The sequence below is a fragment of the Nyctereutes procyonoides genome, unplaced genomic scaffold, assembly GCF_905146905.1.
Source record: "Nyctereutes procyonoides isolate TBG_1078 unplaced genomic scaffold, NYPRO_anot_genome, whole genome shotgun sequence".
NCBI classification, from domain to species: Eukaryota; Metazoa; Chordata; class Mammalia; order Carnivora; family Canidae; genus Nyctereutes; species Nyctereutes procyonoides.
The window spans coordinates 30,981,260-31,001,832 of NW_026575159.1; the positions used below are offsets into that span (position 1 = coordinate 30,981,260).

At 59.3% G+C, this 20,573-nt stretch overlaps 1 protein-coding gene across 1 annotated transcript in view; it reads right to left on the reverse strand.

Moving 5' to 3' along the window:
- Nucleotides 1–444: 444 nt before the first annotated feature.
- SLC45A4 (solute carrier family 45 member 4) overlaps nucleotides 445–20,573 on the reverse strand; it is a 54,383-nt gene continuing 34,254 nt past the window's right edge. The window contains exons 4-9 of the mRNA XM_055314128.1: nucleotides 9,970–10,158; nucleotides 7,961–8,140; nucleotides 6,391–7,427; nucleotides 5,663–5,762; nucleotides 4,339–4,550; nucleotides 445–2,275 (exon numbers count right to left, since the gene is read on the reverse strand). Coding sequence (XP_055170103.1) covers nucleotides 1,919–2,275; nucleotides 4,339–4,550; nucleotides 5,663–5,762; nucleotides 6,391–7,427; nucleotides 7,961–8,140; nucleotides 9,970–10,158 — 2,075 coding nt within the window. The 3' untranslated portion in view covers nucleotides 445–1,918. The remainder of the gene's footprint in view (nucleotides 2,276–4,338; nucleotides 4,551–5,662; nucleotides 5,763–6,390; nucleotides 7,428–7,960; nucleotides 8,141–9,969; nucleotides 10,159–20,573) is intronic.

The following is a 20,573-nucleotide window of genomic DNA, read 5'->3' on the forward strand; positions in this document are numbered from 1 at the left end:
CCTGGTAACCCCAGCTGGGCAGGCTGTGACCTGGAGGACCCAACCCAACTAGGGTCCTGGGAACCAAAGTGGGAGGACCCAGGGTCACAAAGCCATCAGGGGGACGGGCCGCACCGGATCCGGGGCCTGCCGAGGGGGCCCGGCCCAGCTCGCACAGGAGGCTGGGGCTTTGCACTGAGGCCAGCAGCGCTTCCAGCAGCAGGAGGACTGTCCCTGTCCGAGCTCGACATTCCCTAGGCCGCCTCACGGGTCAACACACAGAAAACGCTCACGTCCTGGCGCCGGTTCTCGGAGGTCCCGGGCTCCTGAGTGCAAGGGGGGCCGCTGCGGGCAGGCACCGCTGCTCCTCGGACACGAAACACGACCTGCCCGGTGCCACCAGCGGCTGGGGGACACGGCGCGACCAGAGGCCGGCCAAGTACGCTAGACAGCCAGTCCTTTGAATACACAGAAAATTCAAGTAATTTATTTAAAAACTGCTTAGTCTCATCTTGAAATATATATACATATATATATTACATATATGTGTATATATTTGCTTTAGAATGATCATATTGCAGCATGATTGTTCATGCATCTTAAGTTCTTTATTTAAAAAAAAAAAAAGACACAACTTGAGGCAGCGAAGTTATACCATCGTCTGTGTCCAGGTGACATCAGGAAGCTTGGACTGACCATTCCAAAAGAAAAGCAGAAACTGCTCAGTTATAGAGACTGTGGTTTTGAAGAGCATTCCCACGCAGCTGCAGCATCTCGTGACTGCGCTTCCCCAAAGTCCGAGTTTCGCTTAGACGCTGAAAGCAGAAACGCTGCAGTCCTCCAGGGAGCGGACCTTCCTTGGGTCCCAGACACTTGCTTCACTTTGCCACTGCTTGGACTCCAGCGTCGAGCGGGGTGAGCAGGCGACGAGGTCAGAAGAGGTCAGAGGAGTCCCGGTGCGCGGAGTCCCCACATGCCGGGGCGAGTCCCACACACCCGAGGTAGGCCTGGCGGCAGAACCCAGGGGGCAAGGCCGCGCCTGGGCTCTGCCCTCATGATTTCCCCAACAAATGGTTTAAACACGAGTCAAAGTGCAACGAAGGAGTCGACGACCTCTCCGGGAAGCTCAGGATGAAAACGACGGGGTCGGGGGGCCGGGGATGGACGTGTGCGCACCTGCTGGGGCCCACCTGCTGGCGGGGCGCTGCCCCCGTGGGGCGCACTCAGATCGCCCTCTCCTGCCCGGTGGGGGGCCCTGTCACCACGCCCCCCGCTGCCCCCCACCGCTGCCCAGAGGCAGGCCTGCCCCACGCGCCATCTGTCAGAATCTGAGGAAAATATGTGATGCTGTTTTCTTCTAAGAAAACCAGTTTTGAGAGAAAAAATTTTTTCTAAAATAACGGTAAAGAACAATACTCTCCAATAACTGCAGCACCAACAGAATGTGAGGACACCTGACAGCACGACCCGACCGTGTGGGCATCCGGAGAGGTGACGAAAGGGCTCAGTCACGGGCTACACGCTGCTGTCCGCGGGACGTACGCAGGGCACACACAGCGGACGACAGCAAGTACTTTCGTGTTTGGTTATGACCTTGGGAAATGAACATCTTATTTTTCTCTAAATTGCTTGTCTCGATTGTAAATCTGGCTTATAATTTTAAAACATGCAGAATAATACACCTGCAGAATACAAGTTGAAATTAGAAGATCTTTTTCAATTAAAAAAAAATTTCAAATGATTTTTTTAATCGTGGAAAAAGTAATTAGTGTGGTGTTTTTGCCTAGTGGCTCAGCCCTACCCTACAGCTACTGCATCCCCACCGTGTTGTGAAGAACTCTGGTTTGTGCTGCCACCAAAGCCAATAGTGACCAACCTGCCTGCCACCCGTGCCCCCCCCGGCCACCCCCCCTGGAATGTGTGTGCACCGGGATGAGGCTCAGACCATCGACTCTGTCTCCACCAGCCCCTGCAGGCCTTCCTTCCGGGACAGCGTCAGGACGGTGGGTTTCTCGCCGCCATCCCCGTCACCCGTCGGCTGGGAAGACAGGCCTCTCTGCTCCTCCTTGGCCTCTTCCGACACCTCTGGGTAGATCACCAGGAATGTGGCTGTCAGGAAGCCCAAGAAGGAGCCCACGGAGGCCACCATGGGGATGACGCGCACGGTCCCAACGGCGTCCACCACGCCCCCAAGGGCAGACGCCACCAGGATCTGGGAGATGTACACCTGGCAGGAGAGGATGGCGCAGTCTATGCCAAAGCCACGCTTGGAGCTCCCGGGGCTGTGGTGCACGTACTGCAAGAGAAGAGAGCACAAGAGTGAGGGTTGTGAGGGCAAGTTAAACCATCGGTCAACATTCCCGTGGTTTGAATATTAGCTCAGAAGTCTGGAAACAAAACTTGCCTTCCACTCAGCTGCTTGGCGACCACTCAGCCTGTCTCCCCGACCCCGTCCCACTTCTATTCAACATTGTATTGGAGACTCTGGCCATTGCAATAAGGCAAGGAAAATAAATAAAATGTATTAAGGATTGGAAAAGAAAAAAATAAATCTCATTATACACGGATGATGGGATTGTGTATGACGTCCAAAAGAATCTACAGATATGCTCTAAGAATTAACAGAAGAGTACACCACGTTTATGGGTAGAGAGGCTCAAGACTACAAAGTTTTTAACTCTCCCCAAATTGATCTATATAATCAGTGCATTTTCAATTAAAAAGCCCAGAAACTGATCTAACATTTAGATGGAAAAGTAAAAGGTCAAGAATACCCAAGACAATCTTACAGAAGAACAAAGCTGAAGGACGTACAGCATCAGGTTTTGAGTCTTATTACAAAACAGTGGAACGCTTGTCTGAGGACAGACCGGCCAGCCAGTGGAGAAGAGTATCGAGGGACCGGAAACACCACCCCCACACGCGGGCACCCAACTCCGACAGGGCCCGCACCGCAGTGCAGCCGGAGACCTCGTGGCCCTTAACAGTGAGTGGCACTGGGTCACGCAGCTACCCGTCCGTGGGAAAATGATAAAGTCACGCTCTTCTACCTCAAACCACACACACGCACAATGTATCCCAGGTGGACTGCAAGCGCGCACAGGACAAGGCGCCACCCAATGCCACCGCCAGCAGAATGGAGCAATAAACTGTGGCCATACGGTGAAATACGAAAGGGAATGAAGAACCGCCCTCTGCAAGCACAGGAGGGAAGCACAGGCGTGAAGTCAAAGCAGACACATTCCAATCACATAAGGTTCAAACATTGGCAAGATGACTACACGGAGCTAGAGCTTAGTACCAGCACCACTCTTCTATGGTTTCTTGGCCTGCATTAATTTCTCGTTCGTTTGCGAAAAATCCGCTAAGCTGTTCCTTTATAGTTTGGGTACTTTCCTGTAGTCGTGTTATACTTTAACTGAAAAGTTATTATTATTAAAGTTATTATTCTTTGTTGAGAAATAATGCTTTTATTTTGGTTTTCAATAGTTTGCTGTATGGTAGGCACCTAATCACACAGGATTTACTTTGCTTCTGTAATTGCACAAGAGAAGATTAAACATAGATTAGGTGTAGGAAGAAAGAAATACGAGCTTTCTCGTATCTCGAGGGTCTGTGTTGGAAGCTTGAGAACCACGGTCTACACCTGCACTGTGGCTGCTGAGCACTTGGCAAGGTGGCCGGTCTGAGTCGAGAGGTACCACGGGTGTGAAATACCCACAGCATTTCAAGGCTTGGACACATCAATCAATAGTTTATACTGAGTGTGTCTTGAAATAATGGTATTTTGAATGTGCTGCGATAAGCAGAATATGCCATTAAAGGGATTTTATAGGTCTAAACCCCAATTTAAAGGTAGCTACTCAAAAGTGTAGCCTGACCTAGACGGCACATGCTCTATTGGACAGGACAGTGCTGGTCACGCTCCCCTCGTCGGGGGCCTGTGAAGGGATTATTAAGGGGCAGCCAGCCCCCCGGGCACCCAAACAAAATCCCTAAGATGCAACTGAAGCGTCCAGGCAGGTGCCAGAGGGCAGGGGTGCCAGTTGCCAGGCCATGGGAGGAGCAGGGCCTTTGGAGGCAGGAAACCTGTGCCTTGGACTGACCCGGGCAGGCGGCTCTGTTGGTCCCTTCAGAACCAAAGACCTAGGGGGGGTGGTCTGCACCCCAGGTATCCCCCATGGAAGGCGTGGAGCTCTGCCTAGAGATGAGCAGAGAATGAGTATGGGCTTTGGAGCCTGATGATCTGACCTGACATGCATTTCAGGCTGGTGACCTCGTACCCCAGCCCCTCCTCCACTGCCCCCCCCCGGTGTCCCCCCTCACATGCCCCCCTGCCCCCCGCAGCCATGGACGCACCTCCTTGATGTCGTGGTACTGCCCAAGCAGGGCATAGGGGCAGTAGGAGATGCTCATGGAGACTATGCCCATGGTGCTGATCATGATCATGGCGACGTAGACGTTGGCAAACATGGCCATCACAGCCGTGCCAATGGAGAAGCCCAGCGTCCCCAGCACATAGATGACCCTGATGCTCAGGTCGTAGTTGTCCAAGTACTTCTGTAACAGGGCTGCAGAGAGAGCGAGGCCACAGGACAGTGACTGACAAGGCCCTGAGCCGCGTGCCCACCTCTCCTACCCCTTGTAGCCTCTGCGGCACGGAGGCCCTTCCCCGTGACCACCTGACCACCTGCCGCCGCACTGCTGCCCCGACCCCCACACACCTGCAGCTCACCATGCCTCCCTCGCTCAACTCCCAGGGGCTCCAGCACTTTTGGGGAAAAGTCAGCCCTCCGGGTCCCAGCGTCGGGAGCCTGGTCCCGTCGGGAGCCTGGTCCCATCGTGCAGCTCCCTGGACCCTCCCCGCCCTGCAGCCCACCCCAGCCCAGAACCTTCCCACCAGGCCACGCCCACACCTGGTCGAGACTTAGGATCTCCAGGGGTAGCTGGTTTCCTCAGGAGTAAATGAGGGACAGACTCCCACTCCTCCTTTCTACCCAGCGGCTTAATATCACCTCCCCCCGGAAACATCTCTGCCAAACACAGCCAGTCAGGCTGGCTTCCCGCTGTCTGGTGGCCTGGACCTTAGCCACCCTCAAGTCCAGGCCAGGCTGACACCACGTTGACCTTCCCCTTCTATGGTTCGTGTAGAGACGGGGCAGGACCCAGACCAGACTTGTTTAGGAGACCCCGTGCCCTGGCTGAGCCCCATTTCTGGAAGGCTGCTCCCAAGACTAGGGCTTGGCACCTGGACCCCCATCCTCGATGATAAAACCGCACTTCCAGCCCCTGCCCCCCGACAGTGCAGAACCTGAACACACCTCATGACCTCACGCCCGCTGTGGGATTGGCACCCCACTCCCTGTGTTCCTGGCTAAGATGCACGGAGCCTTCTGCGGGCTCGCCGGCACAGCTTGGGCAGTCCTGCCATCCCCCTGGGCCCGACCCTAGCCAGCCTCCCTCGGAGGAGCCGCCGGGCAGGAACCAGCTCACAGCACCAGCCTGCGTGGGGGCTCGGGAGGCACAATTCTAGACACACCAGTCTCCACGCCTCTGCCCTTGAGCCACAGCCGCGTTCAGAGTCAGGCCCACCTTCAGAGCAGGATGACCTTGACCTCGGCCCCACTTCCCAACCCACAGCATCTCCCAGGGAACGCCACTGCCGGCCCCGAGGACCACTTACCTGAGCAAATTGCGCCGGTGGCCGCGTAAATGACCAGGCCCCAGCAGCCCATCTTCACACCGGCGTTGTAGGCCTGCCAGGCAGTCGAGTTGGAGGGAGCCTGTTCCAAAAAGGAGAGACTGAGGTTCGGGGCGGGCAGGGACCATGTGCCACACCCTTTGGGCGAAGGAAGTTACTTCCCATCTCAACCGAGGGCAGGCTGTTTACAGTGCTGAGTGCTACACGGGACAGGAGCCTCAGCCACAGGACGGCTGGTCTCCGGGCAGTTTTAAGCCCCCACAGCCTCACCCCTGCCCTGCGCCGGAGTTGGAGGGAGGCCTGCCTGGAGGGGAGGGAGGCCGGGTCTGTGCTCAGGCCACAGGTGTGAGGCAGCTGATGCCACAGCAACAGAAGCAGGTCCCAGGCAAGCCGGGCCGCAGGGAACACGGGTTCCCCCACCCCCGCACTCCCGAGCAGCAAAGGGCAGGTGGGTGCGGAGCGGCGGGGCACCGCCTCCCTTCATGCCTCTCCAGCTCATCACCGCATACCCCTAACCACAGAATCTGGGGTGCACGTGGCCAGCTGCCCCCAGTCTGCCTTCTCCCTGCACCACACAGGCACCGGGCAGCAGATGCTGTCTCGGGAGCAGCCCGTCCGCCGCTGAGCCCCCGCCCACCATCCCTCCTGCTGCCACACACCCCCCAGCCACCACCCCTCCAGCTGCCAAAAGCGAGGGCCCGGGCTCTCACCTTGGGGTCCCCTTCAAAGATGACCTGGCCCATGAAGTCAGTGTAGAACACGGCCTCGGCGATGACGGAGAACCAGGTGAGCAGGTGGCAGAGGCACAGCCGCATCAGCTCCTTGGGCATCTTCAGCATGGACAGCCACAGCAGCCGCACGGTGGTCTCGCCCTCCCCCTCCTCGCTCTCCGTGTCCCCACTGGACGTGGTGGCCCCACTCTGGTTCCGGTGCCGGCAGCGCTGCCGCTGCCGCTTCTGCAGGTCGTACAGGTCGCTCATGCTGCGCGACGGCTTGATGAGGACCACGGCGTTGGCCCGCCGATAGCGGTAGCGGTGGGAACCGATCTTGCCGTAGTAGGAGAAGGTGCTGGAGGCCTGGCGGCGGAACATGTGCCTTCGCCGCCTCATGGAGCTGGACGCGGCCGAGGGCTTCGTGTCCACCCTGGTGTAGCCGACCAGGCCGTCTTTCGGGGGAGAGCCGCTCCCATTGGGGACTTTGGCTTCATTCAAGTGATTATCGAGCAGCGTCTCATCCTCCTTCGCGGTTTCCCTGAGCAGTGAGGCTAGGCGGGCCGGCCTGGCTCTGGCGAGCTCCTGGCTGGTGCTGCGGGGGGTGCCGGGGTACGAGCCGTCGTGGAAGATGGAGGGCTCGATGTCGGGCAGGAAGGGCAGCTCGGGCTCCAGGTCCAGGGCGGCGTCAGGCACGTGCAGCACGGAGTCGCTCTTGCTCCGTACCATGTCCACACTCAGGTAGTCCAGGGTGAGCTCGTGCTCTGACTGCACCTCCTCAGGGAACAGGGCCACGCCACCGTCCAGGACGTGCACGCGGGTGGCGGGGGCCAGGGCGTCGGCCACCTCCCCGCCCCGCTCCTGCTGGGGGCTGTACTGCTCCTCCTCGATGCTGAACAGGTGCAGGGTCACCGACACCACGAAGATGATGGCCGCGAAGAAGAAGAGCACCTGGTTCTGTGTCCGGAACCAGGCGCCCAAGAAGGTCTGGGTCCAGTCCAGGCCCCCCAGCACGTAGCCGATGGCCCCGCCGAGGCCTGATTGGGTGGGAGAGACAGAGGGAGCCCGTGAGTGGTGCAGGGCACCTCGACACTCCCTCCCTGAGGAGGAGAAGCTAGGAAAGGTCTAGAAGAGCCTCTACCCTTAATCCTGGACCAGGGCCACCACTCATAGCTACGTCCTGAGTCAGGATGAGTTTTGGGGATGGAAAATGAGAAAACGGTAGGAAAAACAAGACGAGAAACTACAGCTGACCCTAGGTTTGGAGATTAACAGACTCCTGCCTAAGGAATAGGGAGCAGCTCTCTGCCAGGAAAGGAAATGGATAGCTGCCCTCGACTCCGGGCAGTCCTGACCGCGTAGCCCTAAGCTCAGGAAGCTGCTGTTCCCAACGGATGTCAACAGAGCCCGAGTGCAGGGACAGGTTAGCAGCGGCCTGCTCACCACCTCGCCCACCAGCAGCCATCCAGCACCCCCACCCCGAGGTGGGGAGGAGGGGGCCACGGGAACAGCCTTCCCCACGCTGGTCCTCCCGGGATGAACCGGGTAAGGGCTGGGGGCATGCTCTCACCAGCAGAGAAGGCGTGGATGTTAAGGGCCATGTCCTGCTCCTCGCTGTCCACCACATCCAATAGGTAGGCACGGATGGGGCCCTCAGTCGCATCGGCGCTGAAATCCAGGATGACCACCCCCAGCACTGTGAGGACAATGCCGATGGGTTGCCGGTTGGGGACATCACCGAGGGACAGGCCTGAACAAACACACGGGGGCAGTCAGGCCTCAGCTCCTAGGAGAGGACGGCCACCAAAGGGGAGGTGGGGACGCTCTGGCCAAGGTCAGAAAGGGGCGCGTCCCTTGGGACAGACTCTAGGACAGAAGATGGGCTTTGGTTTTTTCTATTTCTGTTGCTTGTAGGATTATTCTTTCTCCAGTCACGTGAGCTATTGGGTGAACCTCAAGGAGCTCGCTTATCTTTACCTTTTGTAGCTAAAGAGGGAAAATGGTCCTTCCTCCCCAACCCTCACAGGGGAAGCAGGGCCGTGTTGGGAGCATTAACTGAGCACCAGTGAGAAGAGGTGATGGGTGACACCCTGAGGTGCACGCACTGCCAGGGTTCAGGATCAGCTGCCAGCCAGGGCCTGGGGGGGAGCGTGTGCACCCACCTGGCCCAGTGCCTGCAGGGGCGCCCCCTCAGTGGGTCTCCCCGGTCATCCACACACACGTCCCTATTCATCCGCTGTGGTTTCACACAAAAAAAGACTGAATCCGTCTAACTGACACTACACGGTGACCCCGGGTTTATTTTCTAATTTGCTTTAAGAAGAGTTAACATTTTAAGGCCAACACTGAGAACATTTCCTAAGGCAGACGGCACGCAAGGCACCGGCCAGAACCACGGGCGAGCTGTCCTGAGGGCCAGGGTCAGACCGCAGGTGAGACACCATGGGAAGTACTCACGACACCCACCTCCACCCCCAGGGCCGGTCAAGCACCTTCTAGGAAGGGCCTGGGTGCCAGAAACGCGTGGCCCTGAGGAGCGACGTGAACGGCCCTGCTCAAGCACCATTCCTCCCTCAGTGGGCTGGAAGCACTCAAAGCAGCTCCGAGCACAGCCACGTCTCACCGAGTATGCCCTGAACCCAGAAAGCAACCCGGTACCCTGATGGTTGAGCTACGGCCGGGTGCTTGAGCTCTGCTGGCATCCTGTCCCCACGCACGTGCAGGTGGCAGCGGGTACAGAACGGGACGGGAGCCCCGAGCAGATTCGCGGCAGCACAGGAGGTGTGGGGGAGAAGCCCAGGAGAAGCGTGAGCTGCCCAAGAGAGGGCGTCGGGGGGGGCCGTAGCCCACTCGTCCCTGCCCCTTGAGGCCACGTTCCAGCAGGACCACCTGCGCAGGCGCAGCCTTCGAGGCCACAGCTTTCCCTCTGGGTCCTTGTGTTGGGAGGGGACGCCGGGCCCCTAGGTTGGAAGTGACCACCTGAGAGAGCCTGCGGCCCCAGCCCACAGGGGCCTGGACTCCGGGCCGGCAGGGAGCAGGGGCCTCGGGGAAACAGAGGGTTTCTGGGGCGCCTTGTGAGTGCTCCCACATCACTGGCTTCCACCTCACTTGTCGCAGACGTGGGGCATGCCCGCTTACATCAGATCACAGATGAAGGCTCCGCCTTAAACAGTCATTGCCAGAAAATAAGGTTTTGTTTTTAGCAGTTTTGATGGGCTCCCTCAGGGCAAAAACTATTTTCCCACAAAGAGCTGCTTTAATTAAACACCAAACAACAACAACAACAACAAAGGCAGAACAAACCATGAGTACGTGAAACAAAAAAAAAGTATGGAACTGGGTCTGGACGCTTTCAATACCAAGTCTGAGAAACGGAGAAAAACGGAGAGGGAATTTTTGCAGCAAGGCTGGAAACAGGACGTGCTGTCAGATACGCAAGGAAAACAAGCGGGTCACAACAGGAAGGGCTTCCCTGCGAACAGGTCCCCACTGCGTTCCCACGTGGGGCCCGGAAGCCTTAGGGCAGCCGCTGCCGCCAGGCTGCCCCCCGCGGGGCTCTCGGGGCGCGGGGACACTCACCGATGGCAGAGCCGTTCAGGAAGAGCGCCATGCCGAAGAGCACGCCGACGCACAGGGCGAGGATGAAGGGCCGCCGGCGGCCCCAGCTCAGGGTGCAGCGGTCACTGGCTGAGCCGATGATGGGCGTGAAGAAGAGGCCGAGGACGGGGCTCAGGAACCAGGTAAGGCTGTAGTACTGCTCCGGGAGGCCTGCGGCAGACACAGGCGGCTGTCGGGCACACACAGACCCCGCACCCCGGGGATGGGCGCCGCCGGCACAGGCATGCATGCACGTGGGCACACACATCTGGGTGCAGGAGACGCTGCGGGGTCCCAGTGCCTCCCTCGGAAGCGGAGAGATTGGGAACCAACCACAGCCCCATGAGAAGCATCAGGCAGCCTGGGGCCAGCACCTGGGACCTGCTGCAGGTGCACCCACACCCAGGCACCTGGTGTGACGAGCAGAGCCTGGACTGGCCACACACACGTGGAGACCAGGCCCCGTGGGGCCAGCCCCTGGGACCTGCTGCAGGTGCATCCGGGCACCCGGTGTGACGAACAGAGCCTGAACCGGCCACACACAGTAGAGACCAGGCCCTGTGGGGTCAGCCCCTCGGACCTGTTGCAGGTGCACCCACACCCGGGCGCCCGGTGTGACAAGCAGAGCCTGGACTGGCCACGCACATGCAGAGACCAGGCCCCGTGGGGCCAGTGGCACACGGCCCTCTCCTGCACTAGTGCTTACCGCCACCCCACAGGCAGCAGACACCAGGCCCGCATCAGCCCGCGACCAGGGGAGTAATCAGGAGTAGTGAGGACCTGCACTGGAGCCACTCTGGGCCTCACTGGCCAGAACATATCCCCGGAGGGCCTCTGAGGGGCCACCTAGCCACGGGCGTCCTAAACGCCCACAGCAGCGGCCTTCCGAGGCACCACTGAGGGCCCCACGAGAAGGGAAGGCATCATAAGGCGTTCAGCTGGAGCCAAGGTGTCTACTGGCAGGAGACACTCTGATCTGACCCCCTGCCCGCCCAGGGAGGCGGGGATCGCTGTGCGCCCATTTTCCAGGTGAGGAATCTGAAGCTCAGAGAAGTTAGGGACTCTGCACGAGATGCACAGTGAGAAGCAAGGATCCCTTTCAGCCTACATGCTGCCACCCTATCACACACACCCCGTGCCCATCACGGGTGGAACGGCACACCCACACCCCAGAGCAAGACGCAGCAGCTGGGGGGAGGGGCAGGCTGCACCCACACATGCAGCCACAGGAGCGCACACTGGGTTCCATGCGTGTGAAGGCCACAAAGGCTCATAGGCTGTCATTGACCTTGGGGGCAGGGGCTCCGGGGCCAATGTGTTCTGTTCTTTATCTGGACGGGCCACTGCTGACAGGTCACCTCACTCCAGGCGCCCATCACGCACCTGCATCGTACTTCAATGAAGTTAACTTGCATGAGAGGGCTTCGGCAGGCCAGCGATCCCCGGCTAGGGCTCCGCACCCCACAGGCCCCGGGACATGGGGTGCCGGCCAGCACATCATCCACACGCGCCTGGCAGGGAAGGACCCTGCAGCGATGCGGTCTGCAGCGCAGCCGTCTGCTCTGGCCTCCACAGCACAGAGCTTTAGGGAGGGGGAGCGCTGTTCCTAGTCAAGTCTGCAGACCGTACGGATGTCCCAGGAAATGAGCGGCGTGCCGAGCGTGTCCCTGGGTGTGCTACGGCTGCCACGGCAGGCCTGGGCCAGGCGGGTGAGGGGGGCAACACGGACCGCACAGGCTAGGCCGGCACTGCCCCGTGCGGGAGCCCGTGGCCGTGCCCTGATCCTCAGAGACGACTGCCGGCAAACCTACCCCACGTGTGTGACCCGACCTGGTCACTATCTCAGAGGATGGGACGCGGCCTTACTTCAGGGCACACGGACTCTTACTTTGGTTGGGGTTTTAACAGGGCACAACGTGACTAACAAACACTGGCCGGCCTATAGACACGTGGCTCCCGGCAGAGTTCACGCTCACGCATGCACACCGGGGGACCTGACCACACCTGCCCTCCCTCCCCGGGCCTGGCCTTGCTGCACACCTCCCACCGTCTGCAGCTCCGGCGGGGAGCACCTTCCGGAGGCCCCCAAGGCCCGAGTACCACCACTGCTCGGTTTCCACAAGTCCTAACCACCTGTATGTATTCCCCCAAAGCATGCATTCCTGACGGTGGTCCCTGGTTTATTTGTCCCCGCGTGGTAGGAGACTCGCCGAGGGGCTCATGTTTGTGCAACTGCACCAAACCCTGAGATGCGCCTATAGGACCAGCGAGAAGACCCTGACCACCGACCCTCTACTAACCCATGCTTGGGCTGCAGAGGTCAGCCCACCCACCCCCCTGCGGCCCAGTCCTTGGCTGTGGCTGGCCCCCTCCGGCCCGGGACGCCCTCCCTACCAGGCCTGCATCCATCTACCCCGTGACGGCAAGCCCTTCCAGAGTTCCGACAAGCTCACGGCCTCCAGCGAGATGCAAAGGGCCTTGCCCACCTGCTGCACCGCAGCCTGGCACCACATTTCGAGGCCCCGCCTCAGCACACGACGCACCCCTGACCTGCTGGGCCTGCCCCGGGGCTGTGGCAGCAAAATCCTGGATCCTGCTCACCTTTGTGTTCGGGATCCCCAAGCGCGGTGTCAGGAGCACACGCATCCCTGTGCCCGTGCCCCATCTCACTGACCTTTCTGCAGGCCACGCCCGTCTTTACCAGGAGTCCACCTGGATGCTAGTGTGACTTCCCCGGGGCTCAGGCTTCCCACCTGCACGGCAGATCGATCGGCCCCGCGGCATATTCCAAGCGTGTGGCCCTCCGCACATCAGCGGCTCCTCATCGCTCTGCTGGTCCTTCTCCTGGACTATCGTGTCCCCTTGCGCGCAGCGGGATTCCTTACCTGGCTGAGGGGATTCCTTGCTTTCTCTGCACCTCTCGTTCCTGCCTACTCTGGGCCAAGCTAACTGAATCCCGTGTTGCCTTCCACCTTCACGTCCACGCGCCTTTTCAGCATTATCCTGAGTAGCTGCTCTAGAGATTTCATCACACGCCGACTCCTCAGTCTAGTGGATGATAAGCCCAGCACGTAAGCAAGAACCTCTCGGCTGTGTCTTTGTCCCCAAGCCTCCTCCGGCTACAGGTGCTACATGCGTCATACCCGCAGACTGTGTAAACCTCATTCTGCGCTGTGCTGTTCGTTTTAAACAGCCCTGCTTATTTTAAGGGAATTAAAAGGAAACCTTTTATTTCTACCTCCTATTCAACATCTTTTTCTTCCCTCCTGAAGACCTGAGTGCTCAAGTGGCACCACGTCCCTTCTGCCTCAAGGACTGTCTTTAGTCTCTTCAGCATTTCTTCCAGCAATCTGCTGACGGCAAGTACTCTCTAAAATCTCTCTCACTTTTATTCTTAAAGGGTATTTTTGCTGGATAAAGAATTCTGGGGTAACTCCTCCCGCATCGCCCTCAGGAGCTGTGAGGAGGTTGTTCCCCTGTGTCTGCAGAGAAGGCGGTGACATTTCATGTGACTGGAGATGTGAAATGTCTTCCTCTCCTCTGGGTGCTTAAGATTTTCTCGATCTGGTTTGGTTTTCAGCAGTTGGACTATGATGAGCCTAAGCAAAGTTTTCTTTTTCCTTTCTCCTGCTTGGCCTCTGCTGAGCTCCCTGAGCCTGTACACGTTCACCTTTCAGCATGCTTGGGAAATTTTGTTAGTTCTCCCAATCTGCTGCGCCCCATCCTCTGGGACCCCAAACACAGGTGGGACAGACCCGCTGCCTCTGTCCCCACTCGTTCCTGTTCTCCAACTCGGTCCTCCCTGTTCTTCCATCATTTCTGCCCAACAAGCTTTCAGTATGTTGTCTCGTCCTACCCCAGCTCCTGATTTTTTCAGGTGTTATATTTTTCAGTTCTAGAAATTTCCATCTGGTTCTTCTTTTTCTCCAATAGTTTCTCTGTTGAGATCTCCTACTTCCCACCAGGAGGTCTTCCTTCACGTCCTTGAGCACTCTTACACTAGCCTGATGATTCCCAGGTGAGTCACTACCTTGGGATGAGTCTCCACCGCCACCTTTAAACTGGACTAAGGGTCACGTTTTCATCTTCCCTGTTTCTTATCTCCAAGAATACCAAGCTGTACCCTAGACATTATGAAGGACATACTGTAGAGACTCTACATTCTGCTACATTCCTTTGAAGGGTGTTGATATTCTCATTTTAACAACCAACTTGGCTGGACTCAAACTCAAAACTTTCCCCTGCAACAGGAGACAGAGGAAATCTGTTCCCTTCTTTTCACTGAGCTGCTTGGAATCTGGCCCATAAATCCACATTTCAAGAACCAGTCATCAGAGGGGCGCCTGGTAGCTCAGTCAGTTGAGTCTCTGACTCTTGGTTTTGGCTGAGGTCATGAACTCGGGGTCATGGGATGAAGCCCTTCATCAGGCTATGTGCTCAATGTGGAGCCTGCCCAAAACTCTTTACCCTCTGCTCCTCCCAGCTGCCTGTCTTCTCTCTAAAACGGATAAATAAAACTTAAAAAAAAAAAAAAAATCAGGGATCCCTGGGTGGCGCAGCGGTTTGGCGCCTGCCTTTGGCCCAGGGCGCGATCCTGGAGACCCGGGATCGAATCCCACATCGGGCTCCCGGTGCATGGAGCCTGCTTCTCCCTCTGCCTGTGTCTCTGCCCCTCTCTCTCTCTCTGTGACTATCATAAATAAATAAAAATTAAAAAAAAAAAAAATCAGCCAGAGATACGAGCAGAGATGTCCCCAGAGTCCCCTGGGTTCCCCTGGCTGCAGAAGGTACCCCACTCAAACTCTGTTCCAAACTTTATCCGAGTCCTTCCAGCAACAGGGCACACGTCCAGCCGACCTCGCTGCCGTGTGGCATCAAACAAGGCCCGTCTGTAGGGTGAAGGCTGTAAACGACGAGAGCTCGTCCAGCACTGTTCCCTTCTGTTTCCCAATGTTCCAGCGGCTTCGGGGAGCTGCTTTCACATTTGGTCCAGAAATTCTGTTAACGGCAGAACAGTTGTTCTGATGCGAGTCACCGCGCTCCTTCTGCTTGGCTTTCAAAATGAGTAATGTCGAGTTCTAGCATTTCATTTGATCCTTGCACAGCTCTGTGAGGCCAAGTAGTGCCTTTACCGCACCCCGAGCTGTGGCCGGCTTCCCTGCATGGTAAGCCCTGTGACGAAAGGGACCGGGTGTGCTCTGCCTCAGTCACTATTTACTGAAGAAAGGGTGTCATTCAGGAACTGCCAGGACTTCCACAGCCCGAGCTCCTGTGAGAGGGGCCAACTGTGCAGGATGACAGAGGGACCAATGGCCCAGGGGCTAAGTGATGGGTGGGTGGGTGAGCTACTGCTACCAGCACAGCCCAGGCAGTCTAGCTGGGGGGCTGGTAGCTGACTGGTGCGGGGGACAGCTCCCGATGTCCTGAGGGCCCCAAGGCCACCCCATTTTCCTCATGTCCCACTGATGACCACAACCTCGTGACAATTTACAGAGCACAGCCGCGTCACAGTTATACTCACAGGCAGCCAGAGAGCTTTGTACCACTGAACTCGTTCTACTGGTGAGGGACTCAACTCAACGCTCAGAGGGGAACTGCCTGGATGGAAGGCAAGTGACACACTGAAGCCTGAACTTGGCACTGTCACCAGAGCCCACATCCTCCTGCTGCCACACTGACAACTCTGTTGGGCACAAACAGCCTCCAGTCGGGTCATGGGTCATGGCCAGCCAGAGCGCCAGCAGCAAAGCAGCCCCACACGGGAGGAGGCCGACTCCCCCCAGGTCCTGGTGACCAGCTGCACCTGCAGGGTGTGGGGGCCTCAGGGTAGGAAGCCAGGGTTCAGAGGAAGAGAGCAGAATGAGGGGTACATGGAGGGCAGGTACAGAGCTCCAGCACACATGCGTGGCAACATGTACCACCCCCAGGGCACCAGGAGGCAGCCACCCTGCGAGTGGAGATGGTTGTGCACGCCCCCCTGATGGGTCTTTAATGTTGGGCACCACACTCGGGCATCAGCCAACAGGCAGAGAGGAAGCTGGGAGTAAAAGCAGTTCCTTAAAGACTTGGCCTCAGGCGGGGAGGGATAAGCAGTAGCCCAGCACTTCCTTCTGGCCATGCTCAGTCATTTCCAGAGCTGTGACCAAGAGCCAAGAGGCCACCGGGCTGGTCACAAGAGAACTGTTTGCACATTATCCCTCCTGAACTTAAACAGGCATCCTTAAGCATCTCCGAGGTGCACAGCTTCACGCAGACACGAGTATCTGAAGACCGGCTGCGGAGTGCAGACCACCACCTGGGCAGTGAATGCCTGCTGGGTGGGAGGCATGCCCTGACCCCGACCCACGTCAGCTAACCCACTGCCCACCCGCCCCTGGCTGATGGGAGGCCGGGACAGCATCCCCACGAATTCCTCGAGGCCAGCAAGGGTGAGACACAGCAGGGTCCGGCGGACACAAAGCCTGTGCCCTTCCCCAGCACGGGCTACGACACAGACGTGGGCAGAGAAGCGGCCTGTCGAGGGGACAGGCAGGGAAGCCACTCCAGCGAAGGTGCCCTCTGGAAAACAAGGCTTCTTGCCCCTACGTGGAAGGACCAAAAGCATGGACAGAAGCCTGCACTGCCCCCGACAGGTGCCTGTGCCCACAGATGCCCAGAAATTTGGGCGGGGGGGCGGGGGCGCATGGTGGCAGATGCGCCCAAAGGTGTGCTCAGGCTCATGCTCCGGCCAGTACCGCCCCTCAGTGTCTGGGACAGGCCCATGGCTGGATGAGCCGGGAAGTGGCGTGTACGCCCCTGGGGGCCCTGGTGCTCCCGTGCTGTCCCTGGCACGGGCCAGCACATGGGAGGAGTGCAGCCAGGGTGCACCTGCCCCAGCCCCCAGTTGAGCTCACCCGACTGACTCTGCCCCCCAAGGCTTCCTCCGGGTGAGCCGTCTCCTGTGCCAGGTGGGCTGAAGCAGCCTTTCTGAGGCCCCCCTGGAGCTTGTGGGGGCCCCGCTCTGGACACGGCCCCATAGATGCTCCGACAACACGGGTGTGGTGGCCAAGAACCGGGTCAGACAAGCACCACGATGTGGTCGCTCCCTTCTGAGAACAGGCACGGGACCGAGACCGAACGTTCGTGTAACTCAGACCCAAATCTTAGAAACACACAAGGAAACCGCTCCAGCGGACACCGGTCAGCAGCTCCCCCCACCGCGCCCCGGCCGGGGTCCTAGTCACACAGGGCGCTGGGCAGCCCGAGGAAGGAGGAGGCTGGTCCCCAAGAGACAACGGGCTGGTGGGGAGCCACCCCACCCTCCAGGGGGGTTCGGGACCCACGTGCCTAGACAAAACGCATTGCCCTGCAGAGGGCTGGGCGTCCTCTCCCCATAGCGCCAATCCCGACCGGCTGCCCCTGCCCCTGCCCTGGGCTCACCCCTCCACTGCTGCAGTCCGGCCTACCCCCACAGCTCCCCCAGATCCGCCCTGGCACAAACCACCAATGTCACCTGCTTGCCCACCGAGTGGGCCCTCATGTGTTCAACTCAGCCACAAAGCCAGAGTGCTGGCATCACACGCCTGGTGCATACAGTGGGCGCCAAAACCACGTGCTGGATGGAGGCGCTGCTGGGCAGCAGTGCCTGGAGCCCGACTCCAGGGCCTGAGCACACCTCAGGCCAGGGGGCTGGCTCTCTTCCCTGGGGGGCCCCGCCTCCTCCATGATCTGCACTGTGACCCCCCCAAATCCCTATGGACCTGGAGCTCCCCCTGCCCCAGCACAGCCCTGCCTCCCCTTCTGTGCTGCCAACCCCAACCCCAGGCCGCGGGCAGGCCTCCCACCTTGTCCCTGACCCCACTACCCACCTCCCTCCCGGCCCACCATCCAGGGCGCTCTCCTCGACACACCCCAGGCCTGCAGCCCTGTGCTCGGACGCCTCAGCCGGGATCCCCGAGCTGAGCACTTGGGGTGGGGAGGCTGGGCCGGATCCTGCCGCGTCACGCATCTGGCAGAGTGACTCGCCAGGCCCGTCGGCTCCTGGGCTTTGGGTCCTCATCAGTCCCCCTCTCACTGGGCACCCCAAGTGTCTACCCGCGGACACACTGCCCACAGGGACAGGGGGGCCCACAGAGCAGAGGCCCGGGAAGGTGGGAAAGTGCAGGATGAGCGCAGGGTGAGCCCAAGGGCCAGGCAGCCGGGCCAGCCCAGGGTCACTCTTGCAGCCTCGGGAACACGGGACCCCAGGCTGCGCCCCGACCGGCTGGGGTGGGGGCCCCGAGCTGGGCAAGGGGGCGGCGATCTTTGCCCCGCACGCAGGGGGGAGGACCAGCATGTGCCGTCGTGCCCCCGAGCAGCCCCCAGGGCCAGCGAGCCCGGCGTCCCTGGTGTCCCCAGTGTCCCGTGTCCCCGCTGCCTCGAGCCGCGCTGGGACCCCTCCAGCAGCGCATTTCCCAGCACGGCGAGCAACACACACCACGCCGCACGTAGTAAATAATTTTTGTTTTCTCCCGGGCAGAAGTGGACAACAATGGTGGGACCAGGAAGGCTCCCTGTTCACAGGAAATGCTCAGTGTGTCAGCCTCGGCGGAGGCCGCGTGAGGTCACGGCGGTGGCGGCCACGCTGCTCACGCGCCACGGCTCCCATTCAACAAACGGGCTGGCGGGGGAAGGGGGGGTGGGGGGGCGGGAAAGCGGCCTATAAATGTTTAACAAAAGATCTGAACCGGGAATAGGAACGTACATTCTTTCTCTCAATAGACAAAGCCTTCCACATCAAGATATGTTTGTATTCTCAGACAAGTATTCCACGATAATGCTCGACTCGTGAGAACCAGCCCTCTGTGGGAAATGCCCTCTGAGGAACCGAAGTCAGCGAGCCCCGTGGGGTCCCTGGGAAAGCCCCGGGCACCCGAGGCACGGGTAGGGGCTGCGGGCTCAAGAGCACAGGCCCCACGGAGGAAAGGCGGCCCCGCACACGGAGGGTCTACACTGGGCCGCACAGAATGTTCTAGAACCCCAGAGCCCTGGGAAGGGAGCAAGTGGCGTTTTCAGGTGACAAGGAACAGGACGTGCGTGTGTACACACAGGCCCTTCCCAGGGATCCAGACGCCCCCCCACCAGCTGGGCCTGCTCTCAGAGGCGACCCTGCACCCCGGCGGCGCTCCCGTGTATCCTCCATCCCAGCGTTAAAGAGTGGGCTCAGACACCCAGGAGCTGCAGCCCCAGCCTGGGTGGGCCGTGGGGGCCACGGGTCCCCCTGAGGTCAGGGACAGAGGGGAAAGCTGTCAGCTGGATCGTTCCATGCTCTCTGCGGGTGGATCATGAAGAAGTTTGCCCAAGAGGTTCTCAGGGGCTCCCTGCGCCACGTCACAGGGGAGCAGTTTAGAAATGGTGTCCTTCAAGCTTACTGAGGGCCCCACTCGATTCTGGTGGATTCCAAGTGGTCTTTCTTCTGGGAAAACAAGCACCCCCAGGCCCGCGCAGGCCCCTGGAGAGGGGCAGTCTCCAGCGCATAATGTGCACAGACAGCCCCCAGCAGCCCCCACCAGGGGCGCCCGATGCCTCTGCAGGGGGTGCCGGTCCTATGTGAACCACGGAGGAGACGCAGCAGCCCGGTTGGATGCACTTGGTGGGACACCGCGCCTCTGCAAAGCCAGGGGTGCGAACCTCCCACTGTCCTGGCGCCCAGCTGCTGCAGGCTCCTTCCTTCCGGGAAGCGTCTTGGGAGCACGGCCGGCAGCCAGCTGGAGCACCAGCTGCTCTCACCCCAACTACCTACCAGCACAAACACCCACCCCACAGCTCCAAAATACATACTGCAACAAGCGTCTTCATGACGGCATAGGCTCGATACCTTAGTTGTACAAGAAATCACGAGATGCTCAGCCTAAGATTCCAGAAGCTTCCTGGAGTGCACAAAACGCATAGCCAATCCTGCAGCCAGGCCTCAGCTCCTGGGTCAGGACAGGTGCAAGTTGCTGTCACCTTTCACAGCTTCGTGGCTTCCAGAAGCCAACAGCACCCACCAAGAAGACCAGGCCCAGATGGAGGCTAACGATTCTTCAAATTCAACATGTGCGGAACCCATATCCTGATCTGCTGCTCCAAATCGAGATCCCTTTGAGGGTCCCCTAACTCAGAGAAAGGGCCACCATCCACCCAATGATGCTGGTGGAAGCCACCCCAGCGGCCCCAGAGCCCAGCAGTGTAGGCCCCTCCTCCCCAACCACTCCTCAGGTGGGCCCTCTTCTTCCCAGGGCCTCCAACTCCCCTGGGCCCTCCCACAGCTTCCAATGGCACCACTTTGCAGGCAGGATTTTCTCTCTGAGTGCAAAGCTTCCCAAAGGTCCTCCGCTTCCCCGGGCCTCCCCACCACCCACCAGCCTGCAGCCTCCTAAAACCCTCAGTGAGTAGAGGTCCTGGACTCAGAAGCCCCCACAGCTCCCAACACCCGGCCTAGGATGTCCTACCCTACCCACTGGGACACAGGGACGGGGGGAGGCCTCTGCAGATTCCATTAGAAGACACGAGCCTCCCTCCCTGTGTCACTGGGGCCATCATGCCATCAAGCTTTCTGTGGGCAGGGAGTTTAAAACGGTGGGAGG